The 17,073-nt window shown below is 40.8% G+C and overlaps 1 protein-coding gene across 1 annotated transcript in view; it reads right to left on the minus strand.

Moving 5' to 3' along the window:
- Window positions 1-17,073, minus strand: part of LOC149254062 (uncharacterized) — a 165,477-nt gene that overhangs the window by 79,795 nt on the left and 68,609 nt on the right. Inside the window, 3 exon segments of the mRNA XM_089460063.1 lie at window positions 13,840-13,913; window positions 14,095-14,173; window positions 14,537-14,581. Of these exon segments, the coding sequence (XP_089316189.1) occupies window positions 13,840-13,913; window positions 14,095-14,173; window positions 14,537-14,581 (198 nt within the window).

The following is a 17,073-nucleotide window of genomic DNA, read 5'->3' on the forward strand; positions in this document are numbered from 1 at the left end:
AAGGGGTATGCTCAAAAGGAAGGGATTGACTATGACGAGACCTTCGCCCTGGTAGCGAGGTATACATCTATTAGGACCATGATATCTCTTGCAGCCCAAATGGGATGGGAGATCCATCAAATGGATGTCAAAACGGCATTTCTAAACGTGGTAATAGAAGAGGAGGTATACATTGAACAACCAAAGGGCTTTGAAACTCATGAGAAGAAGTCTCATGTATGCAGATTGAAGAAAACCTCGTATGGGCTGAAACGGGCACCGAGAGCATGGTATGGTTAAATAGATGGCTACTTGCAGAAGATGTGGTTTGTCAAGAGTGACGCGGATCTGAATCTCTACTATTTGGTTGTAGAGAACGAGTCGCTAATCTTAGTATTGTATGTGGATGATCTCCTTCTGACAGGATCATCCAGACTCATTGGGGACTACAAGAAGAATCTAGCCACAGAATTCAATATGAAGGATTTGGGACGAATGCACTACTTCCTAGGGTTGGAAGTTTGGCAGCAGAAGGGAGAAATCTTCCTTGGGCAAGGGAGGTATGCTACAGAAATCCTAAAAAGATTCGGGTTGGAGGACTATAGACCTATGGCTATGAGAATGATCACCAACTAGAAGAAGATTGAAGCATCAAAAGACAAGGATGTCGATCCCACCCTATACAGGCTGCTCATAGGGTCCCTGATATATTTGGTCAATACCAGGCCAGACATTAGCGACTCTGTCAACACACTCAGTCAGTTCATGTTGGAACCGAAGAGGACGCACTGGGTAGCAACCAAACATGTTCTCAGGTATTTACAAGGAACAGTGGATTATGGACTCTTGTACACCAGGAGTAACAATATCAGATTGACTGGATTTACTGATGTAGATTTGGCAGGAAGTTCAGTGGATCGGAAAAGTACCTCTGGGTATTGTTTCAACATTGGATCAGGAATGACCTCCTGGTGCAGTAGGAAACAGAAGTCCGTGGCTCTAAGCTCATCTGAGGCAGAATATATGGCGGCAAGCACAGCTTCATGTGAGGCCATATGGCTTAGAAAACTGCTTGTGAACCTATTCAAAATGAATATGGAGGCGACCAAGATCATGTGTGATAATCAAAGTTGCATCAAGCTCTCTGAGAATCCACTGTTTCATGATAAGGTCGAAGAATATTGATATCCAGTGCCACTTTGTCAGGGACTGTGTCCAACGAGGAGCTGTACAGTTGAGCTACACTCCTACAGGAGAACAGGTAGCGGACATCCTCACCAAGGCCCTTGGAAGGACAAAATTTGACTACTTCAGCGAAAAGATGGGGATGGTAAAGAACTTGTTTCAGTAGCAGAAATGGGAGTCATAATTGCAAGGATGCAGAGGGAGTTGCAATGTAGATGCAGTGTTGGGAGAAAGGACCAACAGCAGCACGGATGCAAAGGGAGTTGTCGTACAGATGCAACAGTGGCAGTAGCAGAGCCATGGGCAGCGGTACAAGATGCAGCAATGCAGAGGATGTTGGGCAGGGAGGCTTAGCATCAACACAGGGACCAATGCCGGATGATCAGGGTGATACTCAGTGAGGAGTATTACTAAAGCACAGTCCTCGCTAAGAGGGAGTGTTGATTTGGGGTAGCATCAGATGTGCTCTAGCCATGAAAATTGATGGAGAAGCTAAGGCACATGAGATCTCCAATACCCAAAAAGGGTTTGGGCAAATTCTAAACAGTTTGGAGATATTAAAATAATTAATATTTTTAATAGAGTCCCTAAGTCTAAACTTAGGGAAAATAAAATGTTAATGTATATTAATATAAAACTATGTTAGAATGGTCCAAAAGTCATGGATCAAGCCAGATCTAATCTTAGTCGTTGATTAGGGACTTAATCTCGGTCGTTGATTTGTCAACAAGAAAAGTATAAGAGAAGGCTTGAGGGTCACTTGGAAAACATACTGAGGAAGACCAGTCAGTTCAATTTCTAGAGTGGGGTTAGCTGAAAAATTGAACCAGTGGTCTGGTGAGTAGTCAAAGGGAAGCAAGTACGGAACAAAGAGGTGGGATCAGCCACTAGAGATCAGCGTTGAGGCAGGAGAGGCAGACGCAGAGGCAACAGAAGACTGCGCAATCACTTGCTGGGCCTGCGTGAGTGACACAAAGAGGCCCAGGGCTGACGCAGTCAAGCAAGCACTGACGCAGAGGGTTTGAAAGCCACGCAAAGGTCAATCGGGCTGAAGCTGGGATTGGGAGAAGCACTGGAGAATTATTTCTCTTTGTGGGTAAGCCAGTTTGGCACCCTATTGTACAGAAGAATTGTAGAATAATAAAATCCTCCCTTGCTGCACCGGTTTTCCCACATTGGGTTTTTTCGGGGACTATTGTCCAAAATATCTGTGTCAATGTGTTAATGCTTGTGCATATGTTTGTTTCTGTATTACGGTGTAATATCTGGGGCAGTATTTATTTTAATGTTTATTGAAGTAATTTCATAAATAATTTATTGTGGAATAAGTAGGAAAAATAAATCAGTTGTTGCATTGATAGAATTTTCACATCTTAGATCACTGGCACTAACAAACCAAGAATCTCAACAAAGCTACTTTGCACAGCGGAATATAAACAAAAGAAAATCTACTAGTGCACAAAATATACACAACATTTTACAATTTTATACATGTATGTACAACGACCCAATCTTCGTTATATTAAACCAACTGAATAATACAATAATCTAGGGCTCTCGTACAAGGGATAATGGCCCTTAATTATCCTCAAGTGCAAGAATACAAATACAAGATAATCGAACAGTCTAGCTGATGTAGTGCACCTCATAATTGCTTTGTCATAGCATGTAACCTGCTAGTCCTTTTGCTCCCAATCTACTCACTAGTTGCCCCTTAGTCCATCAAGGAACAACACATAGAGACTCCAGGACAGTTGCATGTTATCACTATTGCAAGTCACTTCTGCTACAATGAACTTTGGTTTATCAATATGCTCCTCTAGGCTGGCCAATACCTGAGCTACAATCTGCCTTTCCTAGTAGTCACTTTAGTCCATCAAAGTGCCACATAGGCCATCAAAACTTCACCCAACACACATTTGTCAACGTCCTTCTTGAACACTTGTTCTACGGCTACTTTGGACACTTTCTTTTTGCCCTCCACCAACCTCTAAGTGCCCAATACAACTGCCAAAATTCATTGTAGAATCTACTCCTAGTTAGGGCTTCTAACCACGCAAGTCAACCCTTCCACTTGGCTTCTACAGGCTACCTATTTTCTCCACACTTGGACCATCCACCTAGCATTCAAACAACTCAAATACACCTATACATACATTGGAATGATGTGTCACTGCTGCAACTTATGTGATCTAGTTAGGGCATGACATAAGTCCACGTCAAACCTCTTAAACACCCACACAGAACTCCCTATAGTTGCGGTCACCTTTCTTTAGTCTCCTCTTCTAATACGATGTCATCCCAACACTTGCCAAAGCCTTCTAGCCCTCTCCAAATGTCTTCTATAGACCTGCTGCCCCAACGCACTCTTCTGGTCACCTTATGGCCCTCCTAGATAGCCCTAACTGAGCTCGGGTAAGTCTGTTTATACCACACAGGGATGCAGCCTAATAAAAGAGGAAAATGCCACCTTAATCATACACAAAACAACCCTGAAATGTCATCAAATCAGGCGGCTTGTTCTACTTCACATTCGTACTTGTAACGAGAGACAATTTACCCACAAACAGTTCTCAAACTAACTCGTCCTCTTCTCCTATACCCCGCTGCCTCAAATAGGTATATTTCTTATGTTTGAATGCACTTGGGATCATAGTTTTAAAACTTCGACTCAGATTCGGAACCCGCTGAGGGTCAATTTCGACTCTGACTCCAACTCAGTATTGACTCGGCCTAGTTGATTTCAATGACTCGGTCTTCATAAAAAATACATTAAATATTTAGTTTTTTATGAAAAAACATATTTTTAACGGTTTTCATTCATGTTTCCAAACTCAAAGCATTAGAATATAGAGAGAAGACAACATATGATCAAAGTATGCTCATGAATATATCTATTATATCAAAATGGCACCCGTGCTTTGTCCAATACATGTAATATATAGAGATCAAAACAAAAACACATAACCAAGGAGGCTCTAAATGGCCTCTACAGCAAAAACATCACTAGTCACTACTACTAGAGAAGACAACATCATCTGGCTCAGACTCTGAATCAAAGTCAGACATGGAAACCCATTGGCTCCTCCTCATCAAGATCTCCAACTACAACTGTAGAATAGTAGCATTAGCAGGTGCAGCAGTTGCAAGCTGAGATAGACGAGTTATGCGCTTGCGTGGCTGAGTAGAGGAAGTGCTTGCAACTAGAGGATGTGGGCCTGGTACTAGTGGATCTGTATTTAACTGAACAATCTGTAATGCCTCCATCTCTAAATCCAAATCAACACCAATATCCCCATCAGGGTCAAACTTTGTTGGTTGACTCTCGACTACCCAATCTAAAGATGGATCAATATCTTCCAACACAATGGGATCTGTATCATGTCTTTTGTTCAGCAATTGGTTGCATCATAGCCGGAGGTTGTATTGGATGTAGACTAGATCATTTAACGGTTTTTCTTCCAAACGGTTTCTCTTCTTCGTGTGAATCCTCTCAAAGACAGACCAATTGCACTCACACATAACCAAGGAGGCTCTAAATGGCCTCTACAGCAAAAAAATCACTAGTCACTACTACTGGAGAAGCCAACATCATCTGGCTTAGACTTTGAATCAAAGTCAGACAGGGAAACCCATGGCTCCTCCTCATCAAGATCTCCAACTACAACTATAGAATAGTAGCACTAGCAGGTGCAGCAGTTGCAAGCTGAGATAGACGTGTTATGTGCCTACATCATGGCTGAGTAGAGGAAGTGCTTGCAACTAGAGGATGGATCTGTATTTAACTGAACAGTCTGTAATGCCTCCATCTCTAAATCCAAATCAACACCAATATCCCCATCAGGGTCAAACTCTGTTGGTTGACTCTCGACTACCCAATCTAAAGTTGGATCAATATTTTCCAACACAATGGGCTCTGTATCATGTCTTTTGTTCAGCAATTGGTTGCATCATAGCCGGAGGTTGTATTGGATGTAGACTAGATCATTTAACAATTTTTGTTCCAAACGGTTTCTCTTCTTCATGCAAATCCTCTCAAAGATAGACCAATTGCACTCACACCTAGAAGCACTGCATGTTTGACTCAAAATACGGATTGCAAACTTCTGCAATTGAGGACAATGGCTACCAAATGCCTCCCACCATTGTGCTGTAAAAAACATAGTTGTGTAAAAACATAGTTGTGTAATGAGTTAACTCAACAAATTATATCCAACTTTCAAAATATAAACAATTTAACAAAATAAGAATTTGAAAATTGAAATTGTTTACCTGGCTCATCTGCGCCCCTTGCAATTCTTGCTAGGTTCTTGCCATAGGTACTGTGAAAATTTATGAATCTATACATCAGAAATCCTACTGCATCATTGGTTTATCATCTCCTACTTGTTTTTACATTCAACAAGTTATTTAATTATTTAAACAACGATGAAAACACTATTGCAGACTACACATACATACAGATCATGAACTAAAAATAGAACGAGACAAATACACAAGGGACACCGTTATTTTTGGACAAACATCCCCGAAAAAACTCAATGCAGGAAAACCGGTGCAACATATAGAGGGTTTGATTATTAAGCAAGCAGAATCTGAGTACAACAGGTTGCCTCTCACACCGGCTAACCATTCAGAGAAATATCGGCAGCAAGAAATACATACGAGGGTTTACCTCGTTCTCTAAGTCACAACTGATTCACTGAATGGTTGACTCCGGCAAGCATTGCGAAAATCCCAGCACAATTTGGTCTGTGTGGGCCACCATCTTGCCTCTGGGAGACTGTGTCACTTCTCTACTGGATCGATTTTCTCTCAGGAGCTTCGACTTCTCCAACTCCCAGCAAAATCTCGAACTCCCCACAAATATCTCGCACTGCCACTACAAGAACCCTCTTGGCCTGCGTCAGCTCTATGTGAACCCCTTCCTGGGCTGTGTAGGCCTCTGTGCTGCCTCTCTGATTCTATTGTTGCCTCTCTACCTGGTACTCGTTGGCTCGAAACTCGCTTCCGATCCAACTCTTTGCTACTGCCCCTCTCGCTGCAACAGATCACTTGTTCGATTTTCTCAGCAAACCGTGTCCTAGAAAAATCGAACTAACTGATCTCTCAAGTGTATCTCCAACTGATCATCAAGCCTCCTCTTATACTTTTGTCGAGATTAAGTCCCTAATCAACGGCTAAGATTAAATTAGACTTGGTCCTCGTCACTTGGAAGTTTCTCACCCATATTCTTGTTAATACCCATTAATATTTTTATTTTCCTAATTTTAGACTTAGGAACCCATTAAAAATATTAATTATTTTAATAACTCCTCATCCGGCTAGAATTTCTCCAAACGATTTTTGGGTCTTGGAAATCTCATGTGTTCTAGCCCCTCCACAAAATTTCGGAGCTAGGGCACATCCGATGCTACCCAAAATCAACAATCCCTCTTAGCGAGGAATGTGCTCTAGCAATACTTCTCAATAGAAGTATTACACTGATCCACTGCATCGGTCCTCTATGTTGTTGATGCTTGGCCTGCTGCCCTTCATTGAGAAGTATTACACTGATCCACTGCATCGGTCCTCTATGTTGTTGATGCTTGGCCTGTTGCCCTTCATCAACTGCGTTGTTGCATCCTATACTGCTACCCATGATTCTGCCACTTCCACTGCTAACTGTTGCACTACAACTCAGTGGTTGAGATGTAAGCAACTGAAAATCCACCCAAAAACTGACATGTTGGTCAGTAAGGATGCCTCGTGATGCTGAAGCTACCTTTGCTGCTAATCTCTGTTGACCCTCTATTGCTGCAATCTGCTTTGTGCCTCTCGCAATGCTACAACATCCAATGCACTGCTTCGGACTTCGACACTCTAGCTCTGCGATTGTTGCTCCATCATACCTCGTACAAACCGACACCCGTCATTTTGCTACTGTCGTTAAGGGGTCTCGTCGTTGTATGTGATCCAAGAGTTTGATCACCTCAAGGATCCTGCCCCTGGTTCATGTAGTCCTCTCAACTACAACTCCATGTCACCCCACCTCATCTCCATAGGCGCATGAACACTCATGGCACAATCGTCATACTCGCCTTCCTTGTCATGTTTCGCTGGAGTAGCCTTCGAGTCAGAAGCCTCCTCCTTGCCCTTCTTCACGGGGCACTGAGTGCCGAAATGTTCAAGTTCCCCACACTTGAAGCATCTGGCCTTGGAAATATCCTTCTTCGTTCTCTTTTGTTGCCCTTATTGCCCCGATGATGCGAGAGCTGCATCCTCCTCCTTCTTGACCCAGGCTCCTTTGTCGCTACTCCCTGCCCTGGTCAACCTCTTGATCTCTTCTTGTCGAAGAGTTGCTCACATCTCCTCCCAACTGGGGAGAGTCACTCTGCCCAAGATACTTTGGACAAATGTCTCCCAGTCCTCGGTGACTGCATTCAGGGCAGTCCTGACGATGAACTCAAGATTTGGTGTAGACCCCACGGAAGCCAACTGGTCGCAAATCCCTTGCAACCTGAGGGGGAAGGGATCGATCTCTTCTCCCTTTTGCATCTGGTACTATCTCAATTGATTTTCTAATAGAATCTTCCGTTGGACGAAAGTGCCCTGGTAAAAGGTGGTCAGCGCCTCTCACATCTCCCTTGTTGTCTCCTTCTCAGCAATGTGTGGTACTACATGATCTTTGACCCCTTCTGGGATCATGCACTTGGCTTTCGCCTGGGCCTCCTCGTACTTCTTTAACGAATCAGCGTCGACCGGAACAGCAACTACTTTCAAGGCATAGTTCTTGATGCGATGTTTGTCTAGGATTGTCACGGTCCTGGCCTTCTGGATGACAAAATCCCTCAATCCATTGACTGCCATCTCTACTCAACAAATATAGGATTGGTTATCTTCTCCCTCTCCTATTGCTAATCCAGCAAGACTCGGATTTGGATTTCTTGGTGCTAGAAATCCTCTAAGGAACAAGCTCCTCTAAACTCCCTCTGAGTCCTGATTTCCTTCATGGAAATCCTCTGGCCAAATGTCAAATCACTCCTCTCCAATCCTCCTTTGTTGTTGCAACCCGAATCTAGATTTCTTTGGCTAAAAATATGTCAAGGCAGTGACTCCCTCTACCTCGGCTTTGTCTCCACAAACACTGTTCTGCACCAACAGCAACGGTGTCCCACCAGCTCCACTGATCGAATCTGCACTGCTTCTCCAGCCCCGGCAACTGACTGCACTGAGCCTCTCAGGCTCTACGCTGGCGCAGAGAGCTGACACAGTCACTGCATGAGCTCTTCTCGGGTACTGCGTCACCCTCTATAGGCTCGGAATGTTGACGCAGGCACTGCGTGAGCCTTTGCGTCACTCCTGCAGCTGCTCCTCTGCCTCCGAAACAGCGTTGTCACTCAGGACAGCTACTTCTCTGCAGCAAATTCTCTGGATCTCCCGGCTGGTGTCTTTAGTCTCCTATGATTTACAATCCTCTAACACCATGTGAAAATTTATGAATCTATACATCAGAAATCCTACTGCAATCATTGGTTTATCATCTCCTACTTGTTTTTACATTCAACAGGTTATTTAATTATTTAAATAGTGATGAAAACACTATTGCAAACTACACATACATACAAATCATGAACTGAAAATAGAATGAGACAAATAAACAAGGGACACCGTTATTTTTGGACAAACGTCCCCGGAAAAACACAATGCGGGAAAACCGGTGCATCATATAGAGGGTTTGATTATTAAGCAAGCAAAATCTAAGTACAACAGGTTGCCTCTCACACTGGCTAACCTTTCAAAGAAATATCGACAGCAAAAAATACATACAAGGGTTTACCTCGTTCTCTAATTCACAACTGATCCACTGAATGGCTGACTCCGGCAAGCACTACGAAAATCCCAACACAATCTGCTCTGTGTGGGCAAGCATCTTGCCTCTGGGAGACTACGTCACTTCTCTGTTGGATCGATTTGCTCTCAAGAGCTTCGACTTTAGCCCTCCCGACTCAAAACATCAAACTCCCAGCAAAATCTCGAACTCCCCACAATTATCTCGCACTGCCACTACAAGAACCCTCTTGGCCTGCATCAGCCCCTTCTTGGGCTGCGTAGGCCTCTGTGCTGCCTCTCTGATGTTATTGTTGCCTCTCTGCCTAGAACTCGTTGGCTCGAAACTCCCTTTCGAGCCAACTCTCTACTACTGCCCTTCTCACTGCAACAGATCACTTGTTCGATTTTCTCAACAAACCGCGCCCCAGAAAAATCGAACTGACTAATCTCTCAAGTGTATCTCCAACTGATCCTCAAGCCTCCTCTTATACTTTTCCTGTTGATGAATCAACGGTCGAGATTAAGTCCCTAATCAACAGCTAGGATTAAATTAGACTTGATCCTCGTCACTTGGAAGTTTCTCACCCATATTCTTTTTAATACCCATTAATATTTTAATTTTCCTAAGTTTAGACTTAGGAACCCATTAAAAATATTAATTAATTTAATAACTCCTCATCCGTCTGGGATTTCTCCAAACGATTTCTGGGTCTTGGAGATCTCATGTGTTCTAGCCCCTCCACAAAATTTCGGAGCTAGAGCACATTCGATGCTACCCAAAATCAATAGGCACATGTGGCTCAATTGAAAGAAATGATTTGTCGATGTATCCCCAGCTGCTCACTCTCATTAGGGACCATGCACTCAAGGCACTCAATCAATCCATCTCTAACCTCCCCAGTCAAAGCTTCTACCTCCGAAGCTTTATAATGATACCTTGGGTTTAGAAACAACCCAACTGCATGTATAGGGCAATGTAGTTGATTTTTCCATCTTTGATCAATGATTTCCCAAATCGGCCCATACTTAGCCACTCTATCCTTGTATGTTTCCTTTATTTGCTCCTTTGTCTGATCCATAGCTTCATAAATGAAACCCATAGCCAATTTTTCCCCATCCACCAACTGCAACACCTTAACTAGTGGCTCAACAACCTTCACAATCTCTGTTGCATATGGGAAATTTTCCTAAAGTGACTTGGAATTTAATTTAACTTTATGAGAAATAAAGTTAATGAGAAAAATGTCCTTTATTAATGTCAATGAGAGATTAAAACACAGCCATTGGATCAAGAGGGCCCAAGATTAAATACGATCCCTTGATCATGGAGGCTAGGTGAAAGGTCAAAGGACACCCTTTCTTGTCCTTTATAGTGGCACAAATCCCAAGGAGGAACTCCATTCTTTTGTTGAGTGACAGACGCAAGTGAAGAGAGAAGGTTGAGTTGAAGGGGTACGAGTTCCTGATTACAACAGTCAAGTGGCATAAATTTCAAAACAAGAGTGTTTGCATGAATCCCATGGCAGTGTGAAAATTAATTGCAAACCATACAGTAGAGAAATGGTAGTCCGTACAACAGTCTAGAGGCACGAAAATCAAGGCTGAGAAGGGGCATGAATTTCTGAGAGTGTCATACCATACAACAATTGTTTGCATGCTTTCCAAGACAATTTTGGTGCTGATTTTGTCATTGCACAATCTGTATAGGTTGTGCAATTCGGACAGCAGTCGGCGTGCAATTCTAGGCAGGTCGTATAGTGGATTTGGCAGCTGTTTTGTGGCTCGAAAATCAAGATAAGTCTGCAATTCCATTGTTGGGCGTGTAAACTCTAATTGCTGAAGAATAATAATAAAATCCTCCATCTCCCAAACTGGTTTTCCCTCCGGGGTTTTTCCAAGGAATTTTGTCCAAAAGTTTATGAGTACAATTTCATGGTTTGCTGAGTTATTTGTTGATTTAAAAGTTCAGAATTTGTTATCTGTGTTGCTGTTCATAAAAATCAGAATTCAATTTGTGGAGTGAATGCAATTTTGTGAGTATATCTTTTATTGGAATTGCAACCTGAGTGTTGACAAATGTTTGATGAAAGTTCTACAAGAGAAACTTGAATTGTAGTGAATTTTCTGAGTGGTTATTTTACAGAGAATATGTGTGCAAAGTTTTATTATTTTTTTATTTTTTTGAATGCCCTTCATGAGAAATGCCAATGGTTTGCATTAAAATATACTTTAAATTTCTTTCTTCTCATTTTCTGGTTATATTTTACAAATTTATAGCAAAAATTCCTTCAACAAAACTCTGAGAATGGCCAAAGGCCTGATTAAGGTCAATGACCTGTAGATCAGAGAAACCCTAAAAAAGCATTAGCCAAAAGCCAGATCAAACAAGGTCTGATAAAGGAAAGTGGCCAAAGGACGGGGTCAGAAAAACAAAGCTTTGATACCAAATATGAAAACAAACCTGGCTCACGATTAAATATCCAAACGACTTGGAATATAAAGTAATCCATTGAGGATTAAAATAATAATATATTGAATAAAGTATGAGAAAATGGTATGATAGTAAATGATGGCCTCCTATATATACCTAGGCAAGAGTGCCCTTTCATGAAAGGCCAGGTCCTTTAGATGATATATGACAGCCATGTCCTTTAGAAGATATATGACCTTTCATTATTACTAATTGTCACTTATTAATTATTATTTAATAATGTTTATGTTTTTATATTTATTACACCCCACTAATGCCATACAAGTTCAACCCTCTTTTAATTCTCCCCAAAGTCCAAAAGGGGCAGCCTGCTCATATAAAGTATATGTTGATGTTAGGTGGCTGTTGTAAGTGAGGTAAACTGCTGTAAACATCCAAGTAACAGCCATAAATATAGCTGGAACTCTTACATAGGAGGGGGTCAACCTCTCTATAAATGAAACAAGCTCATCTGGTTCCCCTGAATTCCATTAAAAACTGATCATGTTGACTTCATTCAAGACAAGTGAGCTGCCTCCACAACTAAAATTTCTTAAATCAGTGGTCTGACCAATAATAATGTGATGTCCCCACCACTTAGGAGGCTTATGACGGAGTCCACTAGCCTAATGTGGTTCCCGTAGGCTAAAGCAAGGAAAAAAATTAATAAGGGGGCTCGAAGAAAATTATTTTCTTAGACATATGGATTTCAGAACCCGTGTCCGTTTCAGTGCAACTTCGTCCAAAATTAGCAAAGAGGAAAGATTCAACGAAGTTGCCCTCCTTTGCCAAAAATATTGACCAGTCATTTACCAAAAATAGAATGGAAGTCAAGAAGCCAATTTAGCTAATTGTCAAACATACTTAAGGAAGGTGCCCAGAGTTTTCTTCATGAGAAAATGTTGGAATGATTGCCATATAGTACCCTAAAAAGCCTCCATTCGCTCATTCCACACCTGCCATTGGAACCAAGAGCTTAGCGCCCCCACCTGCTAAAATAGCACTACTAAATATGGGCATGCCAAAAATAGAAATCCAGCTCGTGAAAAATAGAAAGATGAAAAGTGAAGGGAACTAGTTGGAGATCACTACTAAATATAGCATCCCTAAAATTAAGCACTGCTAAAATAGCAGCATCTTGCATGTAAATGAAATCAGTCTCATTGGACTCAATTTTCAGCAAGGAATCGAATATAAGCTTAGAATCATCATACAAGCCCTGAAACCATATCTGCTTAAAATAACAGTATCTCACATATTTCCTAGAAAAAGTTCAGTTGCATTGTGAGTTTGCAAGGATTCCAAATATTTGATCACCTTTAACCTGTGGACCTCAAATTTGAGCTCCTAGAAAATAGGAAAACTACTAAGGATACCGATTTCCACCAAAATTGGTGTATATACCTGTGAAATGTGTTTGCCTTTCTGAAACCTATCTGGTCTCTATGAAACCTGAAGCACCTATTCACTTAATACCAGTGTAGTGAAAGCTAGCTAGCCCTTAACCCTCCAGTGCACTATTATAGTGGGGTTAACACTATTATATTAGTCTTGCTCATGGAAGTACTGGTTAGTTACTTCCTTGAGAGCATTTTCATAGACATATTCTTACTCTCGTATAAGATGACATGGGCATCATACATTTCCTTAACAGTGTTCTTTGCAATGCGAGTGATTAGATGATCCTTCACCAAATCTAGAATGATCCATTCTACTCTGACCAATTTCCTAGCATGCTAGGTCAAATCCTTCGGATCACTAGGAAATATCACATCCTTCTCCAAATGGTAACACAGTTCAAATTCCTTCCAAGAGAACGTGCAGCCTGCACTTCTATGGAACAAAGTTGAAAGTGCCTCCAACATAATCTCTGAGACTGCGATTAGACATGACAGGAACTCTTCAAAAAACCACAAACAAATCAACAACTATGAATCAAATCTGCAACCTATTACCAGTGTGGATCACATTTCTTAGTTACACAAAATATCACTCCACTACCTAGAGGAACTAGGCCATCACACCCCACAACTGTTCACAAGTCCAGATTTGCTTCACTTACTAAAGCTCAGGCATCCCACTGTTGAAACCCTGTAACTCCCCCTTACAAGTTGTTGTTCTATCCATACATGGATTCCTGTAAAGTTTTATCAAATGTGCTCAAGTAAATTTCTCAAACCATGGTAAGTAGATTCTGCACTCAGAGAATAACTAATCCTAAGTAACTATAAATCTGAAACCCTATCAAAATATTTAAAACTGATTCATGTATTAAGCAGATGTAGGCAATTTGAAGAAAAGTTGATTGTTTTTCTAAACACATTTGATGTAACAACTCACACATAAATACCCATAACTTATCTGACGTAATGTCCAAGATCAAGTTCTCTTACTTCATTACATATGCAATGTCCTTTACAAGAAGCTTCTGCATGTACTTCAAGATATAAGAGAAAGCTGTGAAAACCTGGATATAAGCAACCAGCATCAATTACAAATTATCCATGTTATACTCACATTTTTTAAAACAAATAATCAACCAGACAACAAGTAAACTTTAAAACCTGCCTACATAATGAAAACGAAATCATGAAATTATGGCTTCTGAACAAAGACAATAAGATTGAAGATACTGGATATACCATCACCTGTTCAAGAATTTCAGGATCTCGATCTCCACCAGATTCTAGAAGGTTTCCCATGGTTTCCATCAGTTTATGGAGAAAACTGCCAAGACAGGTCAAAAATATTGAAAGAATGAACTGTGATGTGATATAATCACACCAATTATTCAGAATGCTTTGATACTAGTATCATAAACTGGATGTCTTGCAATGCACTGTAGAATCACATTACAGTAACGGAAAGGAATGGATACATGTATCTATTAACTCCTTAAAATGACTCCCCATAATAGTATTAAACATAAACATAAATTTTAAATGCCAGTGACACGATATAAAATGAATGTCACAAAACAATTGACTTGCAACCATGCATAAATGAGATCTAGATAGATCAATGGATCACCTAATTGCAACATGGGAAACTATACTTTTTATCCTTCAAAGAAAAAAGAAAAAAGCTTACGGCATGAACTCCTCACGCAAATCCCTTGACAGAACTGCAATCAAACTGCGAGAACATAATTTAATTAATCAGAAGAAATTAATAAATACCAAACATGTTGTACCTGGAATTTCTAAAAGAACATACCATTAATTAGAAACACCGAAGTTCTGAGATAGAGGATTATACAAAAGAACAGGAGAGCAATTAAATTAAGAAGCAAATAAAGTCATCACATAACACAAGAACAGAACAGTTATTGATATTGAATAAATCAAGCTTCAGAAAAAACATCCCATTGCATTATGTGTATGTTTAACAAACACAGTATACCATACAAGCAATCACACGCATAATTGTTAGTATATTTAACATAGAAATATGATAAATAAATCCACCCACACCTCTCAATCTCAAGGGTATGTCTTTTGATTTAGCAGGCAGACTCAGTCCAGTCTGAAGCTTGAACAGCTCAACTTTTGACACTCCTCTTTAGAAGGTCAAAAGTGCCCATTTCAGATAATTCTTTAGTCACCTCCCAATGGAAGTTGGAGCACATTTTTCCTAGGGCTGTTTTCATAGTGAAACCTCCTCCAATACACTGCTAGGGGATGACTAAAACATAAAACTTATTGGGCACGCAGCTACTACAGATTTTCAACAGCTACAGCAGCAACTAGGACAAGGTTTATCATTTCTCTCAGCTGACATGAGCTAGATAAAAATTTGCAAGAACAAAGATACATCTCATATATTTCATTCATCAAAATGCTTCTTTTACATATGTAAGCAATGTCAAAGAGATAGCTCAAGGGCTTCGCTCATCTAGTTGTGCCAGCAGGTGCATGGTTCAAATCCCTCAAGTTAGGTGCACTAGTCTTCACCAACAGGTTCGCTAGGTGTGAAAATTCCTACACTCGAAGGAACCCCTACTGCAGCGAATATGAATCTAATTCACCTACTTGATTTTTAATATACATTAACCAAGTTATTCTTCTGAATACTGAAGCAGATTACTTCTGCAGCCTACACTAATTAAATATTTGATCTCATGAAACAGAAAACAGAGCAAAGAACAAGATACATAGGACACACTTATTTTTGGACACAATAATCCCCAGAAAAACCCAATGCGGGAAAACCGGTGCAGCAGTTCTAAGGGTTTATTATTATGGAGGAGAAATATCTTAATACAAATCTTGGATGCACATCTAGCATTCCTTTACAAAGAAAATACTGGCGGAAAATCTGACTGAGTTTTACCTCACTTCACCCGGCAGAATTCCGACTGATCCGGTGCAAGACTGGCTAACCCCAGCTATTTCTATGCTGGCTCTACGTCAGCCCTGCGTCACCTTCTCTGCCCTTTGCGTCAGCTCTCCCTGTTGTTCCGGCGGTTCTGGATTCTGCGTGACAGGCAGCGTTTCTGCGTCAGCTCTCTCGGCTACTAGTTGAGAAACCAATGCTAGTAGGGTTTATGGTTTGATTCCTCTTTCTTGATAATTACTTGTAAATTATGTTGGCTTCTTTTACTTCTTAATTAGTTTATCTTTCAACAAGCAACTACCAAATTATATGTGTATGAAGATCACAAGAACAAGAGACACAAGATGTAGGTTCCCAGTCAGGGAAAAACCCTTATAAGGAGAAAACCCAGTCAAGAACTCTTCCTCCAGTAGATTCAATTCAAGATGAAACACTTCCAGACTTCTTAGATCTATACAAAGACCTCCAACCACCAAGTCATCCCTTTCCTGCAATAGATGATCTTGACAAAATACTCCACGTGACAGCTTCCCAGCAATAGCTTCAGTCCAGAATTTCGGCCCCCCAGCAGCAGAACTTGGACCTCAACTTTAGAATTTCGGACCTGCAATAGATACAAATTTTCGGCCCCAGCAATTTCCCAAAAAACTTCACACGTGTGAGAGAAAGATAACCCAAAAATCAATTTAGGGTTTCCCAACAAACTTCGTCCTTCTCCAGCTTCTTCGCTCTCATTTTCTGCTTCTCTGTCTTGTAGATCAAACTTGTTGAGTGAGAGAGTGAAATAGGTCGAATGCCTCTCCTTATATAGCCAGTCTGCTGGGTCGAATTGCCCTTATGTACGCCGACTTATTAGGGACAGGGCCGACTTGGTGTGGACGTGACAAATTACCTTTTCAACTCAAAAATAATTCTTTTTACATGATACAAAAGCCCATGAAGGGTCTAATAAAAATGACAATGACTCTAATTACTCAAAACAAAACCTTGAAACCTTCAATGGAGGCTTTGACCTAGAAAAATTTGACCCAAGCATGAAACCCATGCTTTAATAAGTCATTTTCTTTAATAATAAATTTTTATTTTTGACAAGTACAATTATGAACACTGAAGCTAGTTACGTTCCTCAACAACGAATTTCCCAAAAACCCTAGAAAATTGGCATGTGTGAGAGAGATGCCCCAAAGCTTCAATTTTTGTCCTTCCTTTGATTTGACCTTGTTCTTTACTTCGCACTTCTTTTTCTCTTCCTGTACTGCAGATCGAACTTGTTGATGGATGGATGCCAACTA

The sequence above is a fragment of the Pinus tabuliformis genome, chromosome 7, assembly GCF_031772625.1.
Source record: "Pinus tabuliformis cultivar Carrire ecotype Pingquan chromosome 7, CPIR1, whole genome shotgun sequence".
Lineage (NCBI taxonomy): Eukaryota > Viridiplantae > Streptophyta > Pinopsida > Pinales > Pinaceae > Pinus > Pinus tabuliformis.